The sequence below is a fragment of the Crotalus tigris genome, unplaced genomic scaffold (genome assembly GCF_016545835.1).
Source record: "Crotalus tigris isolate CLP2741 ecotype Arizona unplaced genomic scaffold, ASM1654583v1 scf7180000017668.6805642782:7212621, whole genome shotgun sequence".
NCBI lineage: Eukaryota > Metazoa > Chordata > Lepidosauria > Squamata > Viperidae > Crotalus > Crotalus tigris.
This window is the reverse complement of record NW_024096554.1, coordinates 4,401,439-4,426,192: the sequence shown is the minus strand read 5'-3', so window position 1 is coordinate 4,426,192 and position 24,754 is coordinate 4,401,439. Positions and strand designations below refer to the sequence as shown.

General features: G+C 37.1%; 1 protein-coding gene across 3 annotated transcripts in view; it reads left to right on the top strand.

The window, feature by feature from the left end:
- CACNA1E (calcium voltage-gated channel subunit alpha1 E) overlaps positions 1-24,754 on the top strand; it is a 253,324-nt gene that overhangs the window by 100,692 nt on the left and 127,878 nt on the right. For all 3 annotated transcript variants that reach the window (XM_039337124.1, XM_039337122.1, XM_039337123.1), the window contains one exon: positions 10,191-10,294. In XM_039337124.1, the coding sequence (XP_039193058.1) occupies positions 10,191-10,294 (104 nt within the window). The remainder of the gene's footprint in view (positions 1-10,190; positions 10,295-24,754) is intronic.

The following is a 24,754-nucleotide window of genomic DNA, read 5'->3' as shown; positions in this document are numbered from 1 at the left end:
CAGACATCACATCTGGGGTTGGGGACCTCTGCTCTATAGAATGATTAAAAAAAGACTTTTTTTTTGCAAGACTGGTTCTATGGAGGGACTGGTTCTATGGAGAGAGGTTTTTCCACAGACCAGAGGGTGTGTGGTTTTGTGTGCTGCCTGCATCTTGTAGATGGGGCTTTGCTTGTTTGTGCAAACTGGTTTCTGGCATGCCATGGCCCAGTACCGGGTGTTGGGGACCCCTGCCATAGATGAACTTAATTTTAAAAAATGGCAGCAGAGGGTGTAGAGCAGGGGTCCTCAACCTTGGCAACTTTAAGACTAGTGGACTTCAGCTGGCTGAGGAATTCTGGAATTGAAGTCCCCCAGTCTTAAAGTTGCCAAGGTTGGAGACCCCTGGTGTAGAGAGTAGCCACAAGTGGCCAGAGGGAAAGGTAGATTCCAACAATAATCAACTGGGATAGAAAGATTTACTTATACAAAGCATTGCAAATCAGGCAACTCAGGTTGTCTCAAGATAAGAAGCATGACTTCTGAGGCAGAGCCAAAAAATGTGTTGGTAGGGAGTGGGCTGAGTTTTACATCATGCGTTCCTGTCCTCCAGAAAAAAAGAGGGTGCCTCACACTTCAGTCTGGAATAAAGTACAGATTTGGACATGGGGGAGCAGTGCTCAAAACTTGCCTAGGGTTTTGCTCCTCATTTTGTCCACTACAGTTTGAGAACCGGTGCTGAAGTACAGATTAAAAGATGGCTATTCCAAGTGGTGAATTTATTTCTCTGACCCCCTATGATCATTTGTTTTAATCCTGAGGTAGAATATTTCTAGTCATTATTTTAGGAGAGTGCAGTATTGCAAAATTTGAGAACCCTTGGCTTAAATGAATCGATGCTTGTTCAGGGAGGAGGTGGAGATACCATTTGAAATGAGAGAGAGAGAGAGAGAGAGAGAGAGAGAGAGAGGGGGGGGGGGGGAGGTTCATTGGTACTGAAAACTTTCATTTAAACCAGGGGTGTCAAACTGCTGGCCCGCAGGCCGGTTTCATCATACCACAGCCGCGCCCACCCCATTGCTGGCAATGGCAAAAAAGCTCCGATACGTCGCGTGACTGGAGACTGGAGACTGGAGACTGGAGTTAAATTACACTTTTCACAAGGACTATGTTGGGGGAGGATTCCCCTATTCAGGATTCAGGGGAAGAATGTTTCAACTTCTGTGGATTATAGATAAGAAGGTGATGATGAGATTGAATTAGTAGTCTTCCTGAGTGTGCTTCTTAATATCTGCACCAAAATATACCCCGTCTGAGTCTCTTATATGGACCCAGCATCTTCCCTGCCTTTTAATTCTTTATTTTACTGGGTAGTGATGGGAAGTGCAGTATGGCGGAAGAGGAAAGAAAGGAGGAGAGTTGTCCTTGCATCCTCTTCCTTTGCTTGTTCATGCATATCAATGAGCTGTTTTGGAATGTCTCTGTGCAAAGGTATTTTCTCCCAAGTGTTGCAGAACGTGATGCCTATTCTAAAGTTACCACAAATAACAATGGGAATATGACTCACAACAGTTATTTAGGTCTGCTTTCCAAAAAACCAGTGCATCATCAAGTACCCTGAATGAGCAACATCCAAAGCATAACATCTCCCCAAAATAAAGGTTTTACATATTTCTAATTAAGATAGCTTCAGACAGTATGGCCATTAGCATATCAAACTCAACATCATTATTTACATAATTTCAGTGTATTTGTGAATTGTTTCAAAACTTATAGGCGGAAGGTTTTACATTCAAACTGCAACTCTAGGAACAGTAAACAGCTTTTGGATAGCGAAAGAAAATCCAACAAATATTGTTCAGCGCTTAATTCTTATACTTTTGAATCTCATTCACTCTCTAGTTTCTTTTTGGTAGCACTATTTGATTATCAGTTTTTGGACACATTTAGCGCTAGCAGTAGTTGTCAAGAGAGACAACTTGCCAATTCAAAGGGCATAATAAAAAGCATAATGTGTCACCTGAAAATGTATTTATTTCCCTATCAACCCATTTCCTGTCCAGTGATGCATTTAAAATAGTATGCAACCTATTTGAAAGTTACATTTCTCTATGAAGCTGCTGAATGCTGAGTCAATTACTGAGTCAATTACTGAGTCAAAGATTAAACAAATGCACATCACTTTTTTTTATTTGCTGCTCTTTCCCCATTTTACTCCTACCTGCTTGCAGGTTTGGCATACTTCAAAGCTGCTAATTTCCCCTGATATTACTCACTTCCTCCTAAGCACTGCTAGGTGGAACTCTTCCTCCCCCCCCCCCAAGACTTGATGTATAGCCACAATGAGAAATTTCAGGAAGTGCCAAAGGCTGGATGAAAATAAGTAGAGCCTCCAAGATAATTCTGCTCCTCTGGCTTAACTGGGCAGCTTTACAGGGCCTTTGATGGGACATTTCCAGGTGTAATGCTTGATATTTTTTTTTTTTAAAAAATCAGGAATGGGGAACATTGTGGGAATAATTACCAAGCTCCATGCTAGTAGCATCCATCTCCTAGGAAAAAACATGTTCAAATGCTAAATGTAATGGCTTTATCTTGGGAACAGTTCAGCAAAGAAGGTACAAACCATCCAAAAAGAATTGCCTTGATGTGCTTTGCTTGGTGTACCTGCAAGGAATAGCAGTGACTTTCTCAGTTGTCTTATGGATAGCAAAAAGTGTGACTTGGCCAAGCTGGAGCACCTACAGTACAAAGATGATTGTCACTGCATTCCATTGCTGTATGCCTTCTCGTTGCAAAGGAAATGTCTATAAAGATTGTTCCTGCCACTAGGCAGAACCTCATTCAAGGCCCCTTTACCCAGATAAATGGTTAACAGGTCAAGGATGAGGTCCATGGGCAGAAATTCCCTGCATTGCTTTAACTGAAGATACTAGAGAATAAACCTGGATCTTTCTGCATTTAGAGCTTGTATTTTCTCTGTGATCTCTGCTTCTACTGACAAGCCAAATGGAAAGCTTGGGGTTTTTAATCAAGAATTTTCAACGCAGTTTTAAAATTGGCATGAAAGCTAAGTGTAGTTGACACCAATTTCAAAGTAGTTTATGTACATGTACATTCTCATTTGTATTGTTCCTGTTCTTTACAAGTTCATAATCAGTGTCTCTTGTTCCTTTCTCTTACCCCCTCTTTGGCATTTTGTGCTGTAATGTGCTGTGCTTTTCATCATCCATCCATCAAGCTTCTATTTTTTTCTCTCTTCCCCATTTCATCTTAAAGGTGATTATTCCAATAACACCTGTTCTAGTTAATGTAGTCTGCTCATTCTGATATTATTGAGGTTACTTGATCATTCCTGTATTTTTGGCTGCATATTATTAAGACATCCAGTACTTTTGGCCTTATTTTTCTCAAAATGTTAATGGCAGAATTCATGAAGCAGATAGCCTTCCCTAACCTTAGAGCTCTCCAAATGTATAGACCTCACCTCCTAGAATTCTCAGAAAGTTAGCTGGGAAATGTTGGGAATTCCAAAATTTAAAATTCACAGTAGAATTAAAAGCCTGCCTTTCAATTAGACAGGCTGGATGGAAAGATTCTGTTTAAAGGAAATAAAGAAATAAAAGAGCTTTATAGTTAATAACCAGCATTCTGACTGTAAAAAGCAGGTCAAAACAGGTCTGATCCATCAGCTGCTGGGTTGCTGTATTTTGGATCAATTAAGGCAACTCCAAGTGAAGAACATTACAGTCAACCAGCTCTAAGGTGAGAGGGCTATTGTCAGATTCTAAAACTGAAAGTGAATATTTTCCGAAAGCATTTCACTGTTTCTTTAGAAAAGTTTATTGAAAAGAAAGGAAAGGTTATAATACAAGAAGTGTGTAACCTAATTTTCTCACTTAAACCCCAAATGTCAGAATATTCAAGAACCGATCTCGTTGGACTTATGGGAGGAAATTTGGACTAGAAATGTTAAATTTACGCAGGCGCAGAATTTGAGGGAAAATTTTTACAAATTATTTTATAGATGGCATTGGGGAGGGGGTGGGGGGAGGGGGATGGATGGGTTGAAGTTTTAGTTCAGATAAAGTAGAAATACTTATTGTATATAATATTAATGTTTTAATTTTGAGAGAGGAACTGCTCGGGCATTTCTCCTGGACCGCATCAAGAGGGAGGAGAAGACAGTGAGAAGTATGTAGGAAGGTTGAGGTGAAGAAGGAGAGGGGGGTGAGTGAAGAAAAAGAGGGAAAGAAGAAAGTTGGTTTGAGGTGGGATGTGGTTTGGGGGGAAATGGGCGGGCAAGACCAAATGTGGCATGTATCAATTTGTTTTATTTTTTATCTGAAGTATTTGTAAGATTGTTATGTATTGTAAAGTTGAAAATAAAAATTACAAAAAAAAAACCACCAAATGTCACCAAAATACATTAGGAAACACCTTTCTTCATTTTGTTTTTAACTCCCTTTTAATGAGCCAATAAACTGGTGGATATGTCTCATTCGTTCGATCGTTTGTTTTGTTCATTCAACCAACCAACCAACCAACAGAATGTCTTGCTTCCAGAAGTTGTGCGGGCTACATCAGTGGAGGTTTTCAAGACGAGATTGGACACCCTTTTGTCCAGAATGGTACAGTGTTTCCTGCTTGAGCAGGGGGTTGAACTAGATGACCTCCAAGGTCCCTTCTAACTCTGTTATTCTGTATTCTTCTCTATTCCATGAAACCTTTTAATCAGCACATCTAAATCACCATTTCATTTTCTTACATTTTCAGTAAAAAGTCCATAAAAGTAATTGTTTTATCTCTGATCAAACAGGCCAACTTCTGCAAATTCTGCCACTTTCACAATCCATTTATTTCTTCAGTGTTGTGCATATAATAGTCTTGTACAGTCACCATATAACTGATTTTTACAAAATTGTAGAACTTCCTTGGAAATCAGGATATAACTTGCAAAGAACTGCTAACTGAACTCTTTAAGTGCTTTGAATTTTTAGTTTACAAAACAGTTTTCCCTAAGCTGATTGGCTTTTTTTTCCATGAGGGAAAGCTACCAATTTTCTTATTAAGCCATTGTGAAAAGCAAATGCATTAATTCAAATTCACTGTATAGCAGATGGATACCAGGAATTAATTGCTACAATGAAATATAACTTTTATCAAGCAATCAGATTAAAGTTGTCCAAATTAAAAGAGAAATGGGAAACATTTCTGAATTGAGATACCAAAGTAATGATTGATTAGGAAGAGGCGGAGGAGGCTTTAGTGGGCAACAAAAAGAACATTTGCTCTGGAACAAAATAGGTTTCAGCATTTTACTGTTACTTAAGGAATTTAACAGAAGATTTTTGATTTGATTACTAAAGTCTATATGTTAAACTATGTTACACCATTAAGCTATAACTGACACAGTTTGGTTTAGTCAAAAAGATTTTTTTAAAATCTTTTTTGCAAATCTTTTTAAATTTTTTTTTAAATGATGATGATGATGGTGATGGTGATGATATGGTGGTGATGATGGTGTCATTCATTCAGTTGATTCCATCTCTTGGCAATTCTATTGGCCAGGTCTCTCCACATCTTTCAGTCTTGCACTGCTTGAGTTGTTCTATGCTCTGGCTGGTGCCAGTTTTGATGGTGTCCAACCACTATGTTATTTGATGGTCTGGTTTCCTTTCACCTCTAAGTCTTCCAAATATAATTAATAACATTATTTCCAAATAATATACATTAAACAAAGAAAAAGGTTACCAGTATTAGTTATAAATATGTTTATACCTCCAGGTAATATATTTTATTGCCATAAATCAACAGAAATTCTGGTCTTCTTATCTTTATATAAAACAATACTCTTTGTTTGTTTGTTTGTTTGTTAATATATGGAGACCAGGGAGTTTCTAGGTGAGATTTCATGGCAGAGTTCCAGAGAGTGGAAATGGACTTTGTGCCTAAAGCCATCCTGCTCACATTTGAAATGAGCTGGTATTCTAAAAATAGGAAGCAAACCTAGATTTTACATCCCAAAATAAGGGGAGGAGTTTATGGGAGAAAGTGCTTTCTGGAACACAATCTTAAGTGGCACCAAAAGACAAATAGCAAGAGGACATATAAAAATAGTGAAATGTCGACTTATTTTTTTAGTTCTGTAAATAAAAACTTATTTTATAGGAAACAGTATTGACTAAAAATAAAGCTTGAACTTTATCACTGATATCTTAAAGATCATTATCATATAGGGCTTTTTTGGCAAACATATGGAAATGATTTTTCACCAATGTCTTCAATGATGTTTTTTCAGTTTCTAATCTAACGCTAGATCGTATGTTATTTACTGAATGTTGTCGTATTGGATGACTAATTGGTCACGGGGTGCATAATTCTTTAAGACGTGTGTGTGTGTGTGCATGTATGTATGTGAAATAAACATTTATAGACGCACACACAGAGAAATTTATTTATGATAACAAGGTCTTCTATTCCAGAAAATCATTTATATTCTGTCTTGGCAAGGGCAGATTTCTCAGTCAGCCAAGATGTAAAAGTGATTCTATAGTTAAGCCATTTGGTAGTATTATATTTTAGCAGTGAAATAAATAAATTCTCCTTTGATCAAATATTTCCCAGTAATGCAAATGCTCAGTCCATTAGATCTATTTTAGAGGTTATATCCTAGAACTGGAATGAACTCCCTCCCTCTTTCTCTCTGGATGTGTTGGGAGATGGGGGGGGGGAGAGAGAGAATGATACGCAGAGAGAATGACATCCACACACATTATATTTGAGCATTAAACTTGTCTATTTGGTATGGTTGGCTAACTGAATGAACGAATGAAATTAGTTTAACATTTATGCATTCTAAATCTAGCTGTCAAAAACCTATTACAATCGCATGCCATCTGTCAGACGTAGGTCAAACGGTGACTACTGTGTGTCAGATATTATCAATATTTAGAGATATTGCCTGCCAGTTTTCAGTTCTAGACAAATGCATATCGGGTATCATAAAAATCAACTTAAATCTTACTAACTGGAAGGATATTCCCAAACACTGCCTCCTGCATGTCAAATATTATTGAAAGGCAGCTTGCAGATACTATCATGTTTTTAAGTGTTACTACAAATTATTGGTGGCAGATTCTGGAAGTATATATAATGCATCCAGAGAAGATTTGAAAAATATCATCACACTTTTGCAAGAATATTAATAGTGGGTGAAGAGATAATTTATTTTAATTCTGCCATCTTCTATAAAGCAGGTCAGAATTGCTTAATGGTACAGAAGACTGGAAATTAGAAATATATCATTTCCCAATGGAGGAGACACTAGACCTGTAAGAACCATCAATCTGCAGTGAGGCTGGGCAGAGGGTGCCAGTTGGAATTATGGTGGATCCATTTGTAATTGGCTATTTCTAATTTAGAATATTGGCTAAACAAGAACAAAAATATTTTGTCTTTTTAAAGCAAAAGAAAAAAAGATAAGAAAATCAGCTATGTAACAATGATTTTGTTTCTTGCTCTCTATGCAATCTCAAATTTATTCAGACTAACATTGGAAAAGTTAACTCTATGAGCATTTCCAGAGAACCAGCTTATGCCATTCTCAGGAGGCTGTTCTAGGACTGTGAAATCAGACTTCTTGGGCTAAGCACAGAAGGATAAACTAAAATTTAGGAAAGTGACATCATTTGGTCTCACTTCCCAAGTAAGAGTGCCAACTGTTCATTCGGAGATAAGTGATAATAACTTCTAGCAAATGCCACACATTTAATCTAAAGCCATTATTGAAGAAGGTAATAAAGATTTTGGGTGGAGTTTTAAGTGGAGTTGGCTTTTGAATGAAATAGGCTTATTGGAAAAGTTTAGAATTGTTTTCAGTGAAACTTGATCATATCCAATTGTTTTCAGTGAAACTTGATCATATCCAATGTGCACAGGAGGTGGGCAGCAATAATTCATGTTATTGTGCTAATCAGCTTTCTTTACATTCATTCAGTAAAGCTTAGCAGGAAGAACAGCATCTCTGTCTTTGGGTAGAGAATTAATCTATATTCTCAGCCAGTGCAGTTGCCAGACAATAAAAATCTTTTGTTTTGTCAGCCTTAATGGAAATTTTATAAAGAACCTTATCTTCTATTCATGCCCTGTCAACACAGCAATAATTTTAGTTTGTTCCAGACACTACATTCTGAAGCATCTTGATCTGAGCACAGTTCAGCCAGCAATACATTATTTTTAGCCCAGAAAGTCTCTGTTTCACTCTGCTGAAGCAGCCTCATGAGGCTCTCCAAACTGTAATTCTTGGTAAACTGCAATGTAATACTTCCTTTCCTCCATTCTTCTTTTTCCTTTTGAATTCCCTTCTGTAGAATAGTGTGATAATTGCCATGTGTGACTATTTATTTAAGGAAGAGTTAAGCAGTTAAGTGAGTTTATCCCTGGAGAAGATATTGCTACCGTCCTGGCTTCAAAGTGCCGTTAATTGAAAGTATATTCCCAGTGCAGGTGCGCAGTGTCCTTCAAGCTGCTTTTACTGTCTGTCATGATTCCACCTCCTCTTTATTTGTATATGATCATAGGAAAAGAACCAGTGATAATATAATGATACAGTGAAATACGTAATTGAAATAAGTGATGTGTCATTGAAAATTTTCCTTCATTGCTATATTTACTGTTTATACATTCTGTTCACTTTCTCAGACCTGGTTCACAAAAGAAGTCCAGAAAGAGCTCTTATGTTTCCACACACCTCAAAACGACACTAATGCTGTCTGGCACTCTTATCAGCTGAGAAGTCTTTTATTTATTTACCTATTTGCTCCCTTACCATTTCTCATCACTAGGGAATTCTGTCAGTATCAAAAGAAAGGAAGAACCAAAGCAACAGCTTCAAGTGGTTCTCAAAAAGAAACCATTTGGTGACAGTGACAGAGAAGGGGCTATTCTTATCAGTGCCTCAGTGCCTCAACTTGCCCACTTGAAAATTCTTTGTAGATCTTATTGAGTAATCCAGGTAATCTTGGTAGAAGTGGAGATTTACACCCAATCCTAAAAACACTTTAGTTAGAGGGATTAAGATTGGATGGGGGTTATGATGGTTACAAAAAAGGTTTTTGGTACTTCACATCCCATTCTATTCTCCTCCTTTATCTGTACTGTACATAAAACCAGCTCCAGCATTTTCAATTATATGTATTTCTATTTTAGAATGGGATAGTGAATCACAATAAAAACAAACCTCAAAAGTGTTCAATATGGGTTTTTAGAAGGTGGCTAGGTTGCAGCTTGTGATGCCCATAAGCCAAGCACATAATATTTTCCCCACTTGTGTTTGGAGATTATGCCTTTTAAGAAGCTCAAATGAAGATCTTACACTTCATTGATGTACAGATGAGTCAAAGAGATGAGGTTTAATTATTGCCAAGGACATTAATAAGATGAAGATGGATGCTGCGTTTCTCAGACAGTCACGTTCTGCTGCATCATTGTGCTGACCAACATCATGGGCAAAATCCTTGCCAAAAGGACAAAAGAGAGATCTGGAGAGAAGAGAGAGGGCAGGCCCTTATTAAAAGGCAATGAGTAACCATATTATAGTCCTGGGCAACCTTGCCAGAAGCCTTTTAAGCTGTCAGTCTTTTGCTTCATGACTTGTTCTTTCCTAAGCAGCTGCCTTCTTTTTTCCTCTCTGTTCTGCTCCCCTGAATTTTAGTTAGGATGAAATAATGCTGTTTGGGGGACATTAATAGCTACATGCAATTAAGTGATGAGAACATTATGCTCTAGGTGAGCTTGCAACAAATGCAGTCTGGAAAAAGTGCAGTCAAAATGTCACAAGCTTCCTCTTGTTATCCCTACTGTTTGCAGTCCTTTTCAGTCCACCTATGCTGAATAGGGTCAGATGTGACATCTTGGGTAACAGGCCTAAGAGTTCTATACTATACCCTGTGGAAAGTTTGGCAATTCTATTGAGAACATTAGAATTGCCAAACTTTCCACAGGGATAAAGCTATTGAGCACAAATCAGTTTTGGAGCCATATTAAAGGGCATTTTCACATGTCACTGTTGCGTGGATTTTAAACTTGGCAACAAAATAGGATTACAAATATAAGACATTTAGTAAAAAAAAAAAAGACTTCTTTGTGTACAGCAAAGGCTGCATGTAGTGCAACTTCAGGTTATTTTTTTATTTTTGTTTTTCTTTCAGACCAATGATGCCTTAGGAGCCACCTGGAATTGGTTGTACTTCATTCCCCTCATCATAATTGGATCGTTTTTTGTTCTCAACCTTGTCCTGGGAGTGCTTTCTGGGTAAGCCAGTTCTTTGACATGATGATGATGATGATGATGATGTCGTCTCACCTTTCTGCTCATGTGGCACTCATGATTACAGTTACATCAGATGTACTTAATTACAGTATACTGAATGTTAGATATCTCCCACTCAATACTACTGTATATGATTTTTCATCATTTCTTAAACCTGGGTAATTAGCAAAATGTAAAGTTGGAACTTTAGCAAAAGGAACAGTCTAAAGCAGTAGCCATGCTGATTTATTGCAAAAAAAAACCCACCCCATCCTAAGAAATCTTGTAGCACTTTAAAGAAAGACAGCTTTATTGTTGCATATCCTTTCATGAATTGCATCATAATTTGGCAGTGGGAATTGTAGAAGGAGGAAAAATCCACACTAATTTATGTTATATCATATCTATTAATCTTTTTAAGATGGTGAAAGTATTTCATAGGAGCTTACCTGAAGTGCCTAGGTATAAAATGCTAGTCCCCAGAATACTGTATTTCAGGTTTTACAGTTTCAAAAGCACAGAAAGCAAGAAACACAATAAAATTCTGATCCGTTATGATTCTTCGCAGGCCATGAACATATTACAACAATGAACATCCTTGGTGAGATTTTCTGGGGCTCATTTTTCATCTACGGAGGATTCAGCACTTCTTTAAGCTATTGTTGTTTAGGAACTAATTTAGAGATATGACATATTAGGCAAGTTACTCCTTTCTCAGACATAATGAATTAAATAATTGACAGCTCTGCTTTTATTTGCATTCTAAATTGTGACGTGGTTACCCATTTTCCATAACTGATGGTGGCTTTATCCATCGTTTCAAGTTGTGTGAAGTTCACATACTACCACAGAATTTGTATTTGTGAACTGAAAGTTAAAAAAATACAACAACCCTAGGTATCGGGTGCCTATCCCACAAAAGGCCTGTATGGAGAATAACCATGTAAAATATGTTGTTGGATAGGTATCGAGACTGCCAAAGCATATTAATATCAAATATAACAATCCAAATAGTGTCTCATGCAGACTCATGAAGCAGCTTATGTTCAGTTGAGTAGAGTTTGCTGAACAGCTTCTCGGTGGGTTTGATTATATCTCATCTGTTTCCAACTGTGCTACCCCAGATAACTGTGAAAAAAATCCTGGATATAGTCTATGAATGATGGCATATGTACGGAAAAAACCTTGATCTCAAAAGTCTAGGATAGAACATTGCAGTTTTCACATCCTAAAATATATAGACACATTTATAAGAATGCAACAACAGTTCTTTTTGAATTCCTTCAAATCATGCTGAAATTCAGGTATACAGTTATGTTTTCCCATAGTCATTATGTAAACAAGAAAATCCAATGTTCAAGAAATAAGATAGTCAACAAACTATCACAATTGCCTTTGAATCCTGTATTTCATTTGAATTTGTATCATTCAATTGTAGAACTATTAAGATTTGGCAGTACTGTGAAATAAATCAGAGCAGCTACTGAGGGGAGAATTTAGATCGTAGTTGTGCTAGTAGAAAATTGTCTGAGTAAGACTTAAGTGAATTAGAGTACAATTCTGTTTGTGTGTATGCATTTGTTTTTCTCTGTGGAAATGGGAGTTGAATGCAAATCATCAGTCCAGATTTGAAAAGACAAGAGTTTCTCATCACTATGGCAACAGATCATGTGGTTTGATAGGCTACCAAAAGCTTCAAGCATCTGGAAGTATAAAATGAGATGACAAATTCAAGGAAATCTTCCCATCCCCCTAGCCTTACTAGTTCTATATTCACCATCTATGAAATGAGGTTGCACGTCTTGTCTTTGTTTGAGCAGTAATGCAAAATGTCTTTGGCCAGATCTATAAGGGCCCTACATAGGATGACATTCCAGCTATAATTTTCTGGCAATTTGTTTCTTATGGCGTGCAAAGAAACCAAGTTTTTTATCATTATTCATAGAACAGTAAACGAGAAATTTTATTTACCAAATTAGCCTATCTCATCCTAGCTGAAAAGGCATGTTTTAAGCAATTCCAATAGTTTTTGCCATCAAATTTGTAGTTTATTATGTTCGGTTATTATTCTTTCTGTATAATTAAATTCATATTTAAACGGTGGAAGAGACAGGATCAGAAAAAGAAAAGTAGTTGAGGTTGTCGTGCATGAATACTAATTTGAGGGCTAATCCACATGGACCTCCATTTCCATCTGTCCTGTTTGCCATCGTTCGCTCCCTACAGACTAAAATGAGCTGGCCACAAACAAGGAGTGTATATTGGAGGTGATGAGCCTTTGAGAGCTGCATGCAATGAAATTTCATTTTGATGTACATTCAAAGTGACTATTATTGTTGTTGTTGTTATATTTCAATATTTAAATAAATTTTAAAAATTAATTTAAGCTCATGGGCCTCATGAGCTTAAATTCCTCAAATTTATATGTGCAAATGTATGGATCTTAATACAACTACCAGTGTTATTCAGAAACAATAAATGGAATAGTAAAAAAAAAAAAAACGGGAGGCCAAGCAGCTATCCATAGAATATGTTGCCTAATATATATCTGGATTCTATTTTCTTCTACCATATTCTCTATAACTCTGTTCTGCCTCTATATTGGTGTAATTAGATTATTCAGTCACTCCCAGCAAAAAGATGCAGCATTATTATTTGCACCCAGAAAAGCCTGTGTGATGAGACATGGTTACCAAGTAACCATGTTTTTAGGTATAAGAGTTGAATTTGCCTTCAGTTTTAACTGAAGTTTTAAATGTCTGTCTGCCTCAATTGTTATATGATGCCTCTGATTTACTTGTTCAGGTTATCATACTTTTAGGACTTAGTGTTTAGTTGATTAATCAGTTCAATATTTTATTTTGTTGGTAATTAAAAAGTCTCATTGCAGGCTGTGGCCAATGTACTCTTTTGTCATCCCTTTTTCTCCCTCACATATACCCTATATATGGGACCACATTTTAAGGGTGGTTTGAAAGCATGTATGTGTAGGTCAGTTCCAATCAAACAGATACTTACTGTTTCTAAATAGAAGGTTTGAGAGACAACGTCAAAGTGCGCAACCTCCCTCTTCCACCCTCCTGCTCTAAATCCAGAAACATTGAGTGGGAAGGTAAATTTAATTTCTTTATAATCTATTCATGTTACATGATAAAATTAAATCCAACTATCTACATGCTACGAGCTCTTTTTTAAAATCTTACTCCATTCCCCACTAAGCCTTTGAAAAGAGTAAATAGTATAATTAATGGATCAGTTTCTCAACATTTGCTGTGTGGAGCTCAACTTCATTCAAGATTTGTTTTCACACATCAGTTTCCATCTCTAAAGAGCATTCTCCAGATTTTAAGGCGGAAAAAGATGAAGCATTGGCAGTTAATGATAAATTGTTAAAAGGTGCTGGAATATGTAACCTTTAAAGCAGTGGTTCTCAACCTGTGGGTCGGGACCCCATTTGGGGTCGAACGACCATTTCACGGGGATCGCCAAACAATGCAGTCAGCCATTTTCCCCCCTTTTCCTTAGCTGTGCTACTCCCTTTATTCTACTGGCTTTTGAAAGCCAATAGAATAGACTCTCTTGAATAGAGAATTGTCAATTCCAATAGGAATTGTCCAGGCTGTCTCTGCCTTGCTGAGCCCGCCAAAAGTCCCATTCTGCAAACGGTGCTGAACCAGTTGAATAGTCCTCGACTTACGACCGGTTGAGTAGTCCTCGACTTACGACCGGTTGGGGTTGCGGCATTAAAAAGGTTGAGAACCACTGCTTTAAAACCTTCTATGGCACAGGGCTTTCCCTGAGAACATCTACTCTTCCTACCAGGGACACTCCTAGTCCCTTCCCCCAAATATTGTCATCTAATGAGAAGCATGCTTTTCCATGGCAGTCCCATCTCTATGTAACCCTCTTTCCCCTAAAATTCAGCAGGCCTCTAATCCTCTAGTTTTCCAAAAAGGCTTCGTTTTATCTGCAAAGATAAGATGAGGTGACTCCATGTTGGAAGCTTGATTTGGTGCCAGGTTTTTCTTTTTAATGTTTAAACTTTTAATAGTTTTTACATTTTTTACATTTTTTTCTTTCAATTCTTGCTTGGGAACCGACCATTGATTGGTAGAGGATGGGCAGATAGCTAAATATTTTAAATAAATAAATGACATGTTAAAGCATAATTTTCTATGTTCTGTTTAAGATGTCTAAAAAACAATGCTAAAGGGAAAGAGAAAGGCTTTCCCTGAGAACATCTACTCTTCCTACCAGGGACACTCCTAGTCCCTTCCCCCAAATATCGTCATCTAATGAGAAGCATGCTTTTCCATGGCAGTCCCATCTCTATGTAACCCTCTTTCCCCTAAAATTCAGCAGGCCTCTAATCCCCAATTCTGAAAACAGCATTAAATGAGAGATCGTAAGACCAAATATGCAGTTTATTGACTTGACTTGAACTTGGTTTCTTTTCCCTTAAGAGATGCAACTTCTGCAGAAGAACTGTAATGAAAACTCTTGTGCTGCACTAGTGTGTGCTTTTATTAAAATATGCAGTGTAATATCAGGTCAGAGAGGGAAAATAAACTTTGAACATTGTAGTTTCCACGGTAACCAAGAGCGCTATTAAATGAACTGCAGAAGTAGCCTCTTTCAGTTCCTTGTGAATTGAGAAAAAAGGAGTTGTAGTGTGGAAGCTGAAAAGCATGGATGGAAGGAAAAAGAATTGCAGAAAAGAAATATAAGTCACCCAAAAAAACTCCAAGAAAAAAAATGTTGATAGAAAACTCTAAATTAGCCCTTTCTAACTCTCTGAAGTGTTAGACTAGAGCTCTATGCTTTTCTCCTCCCAACACATCTGGAGGTTATCAAATTCTGGTAATATTGTTAACATAATCATGGAACATTGCATACATTTTCTGTACTTGATGGAGGAGAATCTCAGACATCTCTATCTATATTCAGTAGAGACTGGTCTAATTATTTCTGTGCCTTTGAAGATTCATACCTTATAAACAACTCTGTGTTACTTGTTTTTTCCTGTAGAATAGGAGTAACAACATTGCTTGATGCTGTATAAATAATTCATAACAAAGAAGACAAGGACACATTCTTTCTTGGGGGGAAAGTAGATTATTTTCTATGGCACATTGGACTCTATAGGTTATTTGTTGAAATTTATAGACTGAGATCTATAGAATTAATATAGCAGCATGCTCTTGTTTGCTTTCATTGCACATTAGACTTCCACACCTCATGATTATCCTCATTTTAAGGAGTAAAATGACTTCACTCCGGACACAATAATAGGATACATGCTGAGAGTGAACAGTGGAGAAAAGAGAGCCAAATTGAAGATCAAATGTAAAACAACTGTTTACATTTAGTGTTTTGATAAAGATGACTTTTTAAAATTATCATATTCTAATTTTAATGCATAATTTTATGTATATTATTTAAGCTGTAACAAAATTCTTGGCTGCAATAGTTTACCATTTTGAAAATATTGAAATGAGATGCAATCCCCTTCCTATAAGATGAGAAATAATGGTTGACGTAATGGAAAGTAGAAAATAGAGTTGGAATTAATCTTTTACTTCATACAAACTGCCAATATTTAAAAAAGGCCACAAACCATTGAAATGGATCTGATAGAAGAAACTGTGCAAGGAGAAAACATACTCATTTGTTGATTGGAAAATTTTATTGCCCGGAAGTGGTATGATATCTTCACAAAAATTAACTGTTAAACTGAACCAGGTCTTGGAAAGCATTGTGGTGTTGCTTGAGAAATACAAAAGAAAATTACACCTACTTTTCCTCTCAGATATACAAAATGTACTTGCAATTCTAAAAATTCCACAAAATATTTTTGCCAAATTGTAAGTTTAATGTGATAAAGGGAGGGAAATGAATGGAATGGAATGGAATGGAATGGAGTAGAGTAGAGTAGAGTAGAGTAGAGTAGAGTAGAGTAGAGTGGAGTAGAGTAGAATTCTTTATTGGCCAAGTGTGATTGGACCCACAAGGAATTTGTCTCCAGTGCGTAAGTTCTCAGTGTACATACAAGTAATAGTAATAAACCATGATAAACAACATGCTGGGTAACTGTTGCCAGGATCAGCACATGCAGCTGATCCTGTTTTAAGGTTAGGGAATCTTTGGGGGGAATAACCAACTAGCTTACATCCGGTTCCGAGACAGGACATCTGCCTATCCCAGGTCCTTGGGAAGGACTCAGCAGGTGGAGAAAAATGCCAAATCCATTCTAAACATCTGTCTGAACATGTGACTAGCCACAGTTTGTAGGACAGGAAAGAACAATCTGTTTGTGCTCTAAATACCCAGACAGTTCAGACATGCTATTAACAATGGTGCCCTGTGTACGGAAAGACCTTTTTTTATTGAAAACTTTTATACAAATTTTAATACAGTACAATATCTCCCCCTACCTTGATTAGGTGAGCTGATTCCCATAAACTATCTTTCAGTTCTCCTTACAATTGATCAGAAGTCTTTGGATATTTCTGATCTTTCAGTAAAAGCACTTAGTCATATAAATGTAGAATATTTAGACTAAAAATTTGCTATGCAACAAAATACCTCCAAGGTCTTGTTCCATATTTCTTCCTCACAGGTAAAGCTCATGTGTGATGAGAAACATTTTGGATTAGTTTGATAATCATGATTGTCAACAGAAAAATAATCCTTATCCAGTTTAGCTATTAAACCCAACAGTTACATAATTTGGTGCTTTAAATTGGAAGTTGGCTGATTGTTTCTATGACAACAATAATCTAACGTCAAATGTAAACAAATGTTTAAGGAAGGAACAAGTCCCTCTTTTTAAGAAAAACTGATGTTCTGCCAAGGTTAATAAATAGGGACTATGAGCATCTAATTGTAGAAGACAGTAGTAACCTTTCTATTAGGTTATAGAAAGAAGACAGAAATTTTCTAACAATTGCAAGCATTCTGTGGAATTTTAAACACTTATAAAACAATTTGGTTGTCAATTTGCATTATTTAGTAGATAGTAGAAAAACGTATCTTCTATATCAGTGATGGCGAGACCAAGTGCCCAAACTGCAACTCAAAACCCACTTATTTATCACCAAGTACCAGGTGGCTGTGGTAGTCATGGCAGACTGGGTGGGTGTGGCCAAGGTGGATGTGGTCACCTCAATGTTGCTCATGGGGAGAGATGCCTGTGGGGGCTGGGCAGGATTCGGGGAGATCCAGGGGGTCTCTGGCAGGTGGGGCGGTGGGCAGGAGGCTCGTCCTGTGAGTTGAGGTGAGGCAAGGTGAGGCAGGGCTAGGGGGCCATTGTCGCAGGGCAAGGCGAGGCAGGGACCGGGGCGGCTGCTGCCTGACACCATCGGTCCCCGCACACAGAAGCCAGTGAGCACATGGGGGCCCACAGTGTCTGTCAGCATCCACAGCCTGCCAGCCCCTCGACTGGTGCACTCTGGGGCTCTGCAGCCCGCCACCAGAAGTTCAGAGAAGCCGCCTCTGAGCTGGACAGATGGCCGACAGCTGAGGAGGTGATGCAGTGGGTCATGCCCAGGAAAAGGAGAGCATGCGAGGCCAGGAGGGATGGGACAGGGGGGAGGGAAACTAGCTGTGCTGGGATGCATCTGGCCACATGGGACCTCGGCGAGTTAGCGGGCGGCTGGTTGAAGGACAGTTGCCATCTCCGAGGCATGGAGCACGTGCCCATAGAGAGGGCTCTGAGTGCTGCCTCTGGCATGTGTGCCATAGATTCGCCACCACTGTTCTATATTATGTAATGTTATATTATCTTGCCTTTCCTATGATGCTGAACTTTTAATCAATTGTACTACTGTACAGCCTCAGATGTATTATGTTAGGATGTTAAAAAAATGTTAGAAGTTTTTATACAGAATAAATATTATATTAGAAAGTACCATTTAGCTTTTGAATAATGTATATTTAAGGGTAAGCTTTCGAACAACATGTTTAAGGATGGTAATTTTTGTTTTTATGTACTGGAGTTAAAGTGTTTAAAATTTTGTTTTTGGGATGTATGTATAATTGTTTGATGTTCTTTTAAGTTCTATGTTTTTTGTTGTTTTTAACCCTGTATTCAGCTCTGGGAAGTACGGGGGGGGGGGTGGGGGGGGTTGGGAGGGGGGGAGTATTTTATTGTAAAATTATATAAACTTTCAATAAAAAAAAATGTTAGAAGTGTCTTAAAACCCTTCCTCCCACTTCCAATAATTTGATCTTTAGATATCACATTGATTGGCAATGTGATATCTAAAGAAACTATGTACCATCTGAATATTCACGAGGAAGAGCTGGGACAAGGAAGCATATTGAATAATTTAGACCAATCAATCTCCCAGCCCAAAGCACTTCATTAGTTGTTATTATGAGGATTAAGTGATAGGAGAATCCATTTATGTCATCTTGAGCTCCTTGAAGGAAAGATGAATTGTAAGAAATGATAATTATTAATAAATGTAAATCTGACATTTCAATCTAGTCTTCAGTCTGCTTTTGAAGCCTTGACTTAAAAGTGTAAAGCCAATACACATGTGTAATATAAATCTACAGTTAATATAATAATAAAAGTATCACTAGACTACTTTTGTAAACATTTAAATTGTCACTTTCAAATATTTTTTTAAAATATTTTACTAATACATGTTTTTTAAAACATATTCTTTGGAAAAGTCTCATTGTCTGCAAGCACTTCATCATCCCTTCTCTTACTCAGATCAATACTGTTTTCTGAAGAGTTCCTTGTTTGACACTTTCGCCTACCAGCTTTCAGTTATGAACAGCCCTATTCACTTGCATCTCCTTTTCAGATGGAATCATTTTATTCTAGTGAATAGATTTTTCTTTTAGGCTTTTCCTAATGGACAAAAGCAATTAGCTCATTTTTGAGATTAAATAATAAATTTTTTTATTTATTTATTTAAAAAATGTACGTATTTGAACGTAACTTACTTTCAATGCATTTGGTGGGAATCAGAACAGGAATAATTTTGCATTTATACCACATAGCATATTTCTTTACTAGATTTATCCAACACAGAAGATGAGTGTCTTTTACAAGCTTGTACTATCCTTATAAGGAGGATAGATTAAGGATGACAATATTTTTGTATTTAATCAACTCTGTCTTAGAAACCACTTCTTTCAAGAAAACAGTTTTACAATTCCTCATGATTGAGAGGATATTTTTGTAAATTTTCTGTCACCATTGTCAGTAAAGGATTTGGCACATGGATGGAGGTAGAGTTCTCCCTATTCTGTTCCTGAGCTTTTATTTCCTGAAGTACTCCTACTTAAGAACCGCATGCCAGATGTATACCCATTTAACATTTGTTACTCCCTAAAGCCAATCAAATGCCTCTAGGCATGAAAGTGAGAAAAATATATTCTTTTCAATGCTAAATTCATAATTCCATAAACCTAATAGCATAACCTTTTCCTATCATGATGCTTCCCAGATGTGTTGGATAGCAGATCGCATACTTCTGAACCAACAGTCTTTTTTAGTTCTTTTCAATTAAAATAATAATACCAGTATAAACAGATAGAGCTTAGAACTGGCTCCTGTGGATGCATTTTTTCCTTTCATATTGCCTGGCATTGTTTCTTTTTGGTCATGATACAGAAAAATTATAAAGTATCTAGAAAATCACCAAAGAGAAAATGAAGATCCATAATTCTAGCTCATACATCCTCTTGGCAAGACGCAAAGAAATACAAGGGACTTTGTTGACCCATACGTCTAATAGAAAAATGAAAAATGTAATTTGCTTCTGCATGGCAAATGGTCTATTTATAATTTTCTATTGATTATATGCTGTAAGATGTCCTACATTTCATCTGATTACTTCAGAGTTACATGGCACAATGATATCCTCTTTGAATCTCACTTGAATTAGAGCCTCGAGGCTATACAGAGAAGTTCATCAGGCAAGACAAATCATGAATTTAGAACTAGGGACATTTTCTTCCAAATAAGAGGCCTTAAAATCCACATAAAAGACTTACAGGAGATATGGAATTAAATAAGCTGTACTCTTTTCTGATGCAATAGTATTTCATCTACTGAAACATGAATTAATCAAATATTCAAAAAGAATGTTCATGTTTCTCACCCCTTTTAAAGAAGATGATCAATTAATAGAATGCCTCCTGATATTTTCTAGCCAGCTTATTTTTAAAAAAATAAGAAACAGACATGTTGCAGAGCTAAATATTCTGGCATCATCTTTATTCTGAAGAATGCCTCTAAGACTCAGTGTAAGGTCAACTAACCACCCAAGAAAGCAAAACGCTTGAAGCAGGCATTGTCTCAAAAGGATATTATTTTATTAGGGGTCAGCGATAGGGAAATCAAGGTGAGATCTGGGGAAAAGCCCACCGAAATGGTATAGTTAAGCAAGCAATATTCCTCCTCCCACAAAAGTCATAATGTCCATTTGAAATCCAGCCAATCCACAGGTGGTCCGATGAGCAGGTAACTAGCACAGTTGGCATGCATCTCAAGGTCTTCTCCAGTTTTGTTTCTCTGCAACCATCTCCCTGATAAAGAGGATGGAGGGAGGAGGGGAATATAGAAAGTGAAAGTTATCCCAAGCACATGCAAGCTCCCCCTCCCCTCAAGAGAATGGTAGGCTCCAAAAGCAGCATATATGGCTATGAAAAAGGGAAGAAGGTTTTGAGGTCCTGACACTCAGGTGAAGTATCTAGGCATTCTTACAAAATAAACTTGGGAATTGGCTACCTTATTTGGAAATATATACACTTGCCTAAGAACATGACAAATTAATGCAATGAAATACTCAAACCCAGACTAAAAGGAGACTTATCATCTTGTGAGGAAGTTGAGATGAACTATTCTTTCATAACTCCAAGAATTGAAAATAATGACATTCCAGAACTACACAGAGGAGTATCCTGTAGTTTTTATTGAGTTAACAACACAATCAAATGACGCTTCTAAATGTTCTCAAATTAATGTAATTGATTTGTCTGACAGTACAAACTGTTGGAGCAAAGTACAAGAAAGAAATATCCAGAGTGATACAATAAAATACCTCTTATGTCAGATGATGGCTTGGCCATTAACAAATGCAGGATGCTAAGAGAATGCTGGAATAATAACAATAAGAGCTTGATGGAAATAACAAATAGAATTGAACCAAAGGATAAGCCTGATTGGAAGCACATACACATACACAAGATGCAAAAAGTATCATCATTCCCTTAGAATGCAGCCAGAAGTCTTACTAGCTGTCTTTCAGATGGAGCAAATCCTGTAAATTTACCAATCTCCAAAGTGGCATAAACACCATCACAAATTCAATGATTTAGTCACTTAGAATATCAGAACATAAATCAAATCATAGGAACCTCAGGTTTATAAAGTATATAACAAATTATTGTACTCTTCAGGCGGTCTGGTTATATGTGGGGATTATATTTTAAAGCATATTATTCAGTCTCCTTACTATTCTATGTAAATGCAAGTAAAAATGCACTGATGGAAAGATGTGCCATATATCCTAAGCTGCCCACACGGAAGATGTATGCAGTTACAAAATTAATTAAACAATTGCTGCACAGTAGTTGCTAATTAAAGTATCTTTCCCCCAATCTGCACCCCAGTATTAGTTGCCTTTCGTTCCATGTACTAAAATATGTGAAGGTAATGTAGAAAAGAAATCTAAGGCACATATAGTCATGGGGGTAATTTTTATAATAGAATGGGCCCCAACGATAAGGTTCCCATGCAAAGTTATTTCAGTGCCTCCTCCCCACCAATTCAACAGAAGTATCTCCCTTGCTACAGCATTAGTCTGACAAGTTAAGAAGTAATTAAGTTGGCCTAACATTGCTAAGCATTCAGCAGTGTAGATCTATTGAATTTGAATGGGACTGCAAGAAAGTGCCATCCATGGGATTATAAACTTTGGGCATTTGTGAGCAAGATTACTTTTATGTAGCCATGTCCCTCAGTCCATTACAATTGCTCCATAGATTTAAAGTGGATGGTTGGCTAGGCAAGGACCACTTACCACTGCTCTTATGTTACTTACAATGGAGCAAAATTTATATACAAACAATAGTAGTAATCTGAAAGGAAGGTAGAAGTACAGAGATGCAGGATCTAATTCTCTGTCAGGCATGAAAGCCAACGTGGGACTTCAGGTCAGTCACTTAGCCTTAGATTGGGAAGTTGAAAAGACATCTAATTTTCCAACCTACATTGGACCGTCATGGTAAATTATGATCCATAACCTTCACCATGCAAGTGGATTTCTTCATGATGAAAATATTAGTGAACTCATAGACGCTGATGAATTAGGACTTGTATTGTAATCTTAATAAATAACTCAATAAAATGTCTTATTAATCAATAGTTTTTAATTTTCACTATTTTAGTGTGTTGCAAATTTAAAAACTTCAGTAGTGTAAGAAAATATTTTAGTTAATTAATTGTTAATAAATACTTAATTGTATTAAAGTGTTTTATAATGGTGACAGTAATATTTCATTCATTCATTCATTCATTCATTCATTCATTCAGGAATAACTAAGACAAAAAGCAGTAAAGGGGCTAATGCAAATGGCCAGGAGCAAGCTTAAATTTTCTTTGTGGTGAACATGTAGTTTTAAACATGCTTTTACCATTCCAACATAAAAATGAACGAATGTGAATGATTTTACCGCATCTTATTTCAGCTTCCCATTTTCTTTTCAGCATTACTGTCATTTATTCCTTCCACTTCTTTCTGCTTTGCCTGGGTCCTTTGCTTTACTTTTGGGTGATGGCCACTTGGATGCCACCAAAAACAATGCAATGACAAAGGAGGAGATGCAGATGAACAGTAACATTTCCATATATGTTAACCATACAAATGTTTAATTGAAATCCAAGTTATGTCAAATAAAATTATATCTCACCACTGAGGAAAACATTTTCATCCTTTTGCTCAAAGAAAGCTTTTTTTAATGTGATACTCTTTTTAATTGGTTGAACCTTAATGCATAGCATCTAGACAACAGTATCTTCCATTTGTAATGCAACCATATTTTTCCTCTGCTTTTTCCCCCGATGTTATTCCTTTCATAAAGCTTGATTGATGAAGGAAATAGATTTATAAGTGAGCAGTGCCTTGTTCAAGAAATCTTGTCTCTGGAAATAGAATAGAATAAAATAGAATAGAATAAAAACTTTATTGTCACTTTAAATGTATGCTAATTAGCATACATTAAAATGAAATTTTGTTGCATTCAGCTCTTAAAAAACACACATTTATGACACAGAAAAAACATCACAGTCTAGTTCACGGGTGTCAAACTCGGTGCATCATGACTTTTTTCACATTGCAGGACCTGAAGTGGGCATGGCCTCCACATGATGCAACCGGCACGCAGGCCAGCAGTTTGACACTCCTGGTCTAGTTCAAATGTATACATATACATGGCAAAAAAAAAAAAAGAATCTTGCGAATTTACAAGACAGATGGCATAAGGAACAAAGCTGCATGGTGGCATCCAGTTAAAATAGACTTGGGGCTTCTTGGCCCTATTAGCATCCATTCCTTTCATCCTTGAATCAGATGAAAACTATGTGGGCAGAATTCGTATTGCTCTGTTAGCTGATTTTCTACTGTCTGATTGATAAGGGAGGTACTTGGCACTTAACAAGCAGCGCTTTTTTGTCATAGAATGCCCAGAACGGAGTTCCGGCACCTTTTTTGGATGGAACCTTGTAGGGTAGGCAAGGGGGTTGTGTGACGTGTGTGAGTTCCGGCACTTTTTTTTTTTTTTTAACAAGAATCCTTAGTTGTCTGTAATGGGGGTAGGGGGTAGGATAGGCTTGAGTGACTATGAGTTGTTAGCTGGAATGGTGCCTTTTAGCCACCTTTCAAAGCTGCTGCAGAATTACCCATGATAATAACCTCTCACTTGGAATATTTCTGAAGAAAGGTTTGAGTAGACCTGTGGGCTGTTTATTTAAATATATGTCTAGCACTCTTCTGGAAACTATGGGTAGTCCTCAACTTACAACCTTTCTCATTTAGTGACTGAAGTTACAACGTCACTGAAAAAAGTGACGTTTTATGACCATTTTTCATACTTATGACGTAGCATCCCCATAGTCACGTGATCAAATTGGATGCTCAGCAACTGACTCATATTTATGACGGGTGCAGTGTCCTGGGATCATGTCATCACTTTTTGCCACCTTCTGACAAGCAAAGTCAATAGGGAAGCCAGATTCACTTAACTGAACAACTGCAGTGATTCAACTCACTTAACAACTATCTCACTTAGCATCAGAAAATTTGTGCTCAGTTGTGGTCATAAGTCGACAACTATCTGTACTGAATTGCTATTCATAATATAGGTATAGCCATCATATGTGTAGCCGGCATATGCGCATCAGCTGAATTGTGTGGGAGTACTTTCAGCAGGCCATTAACC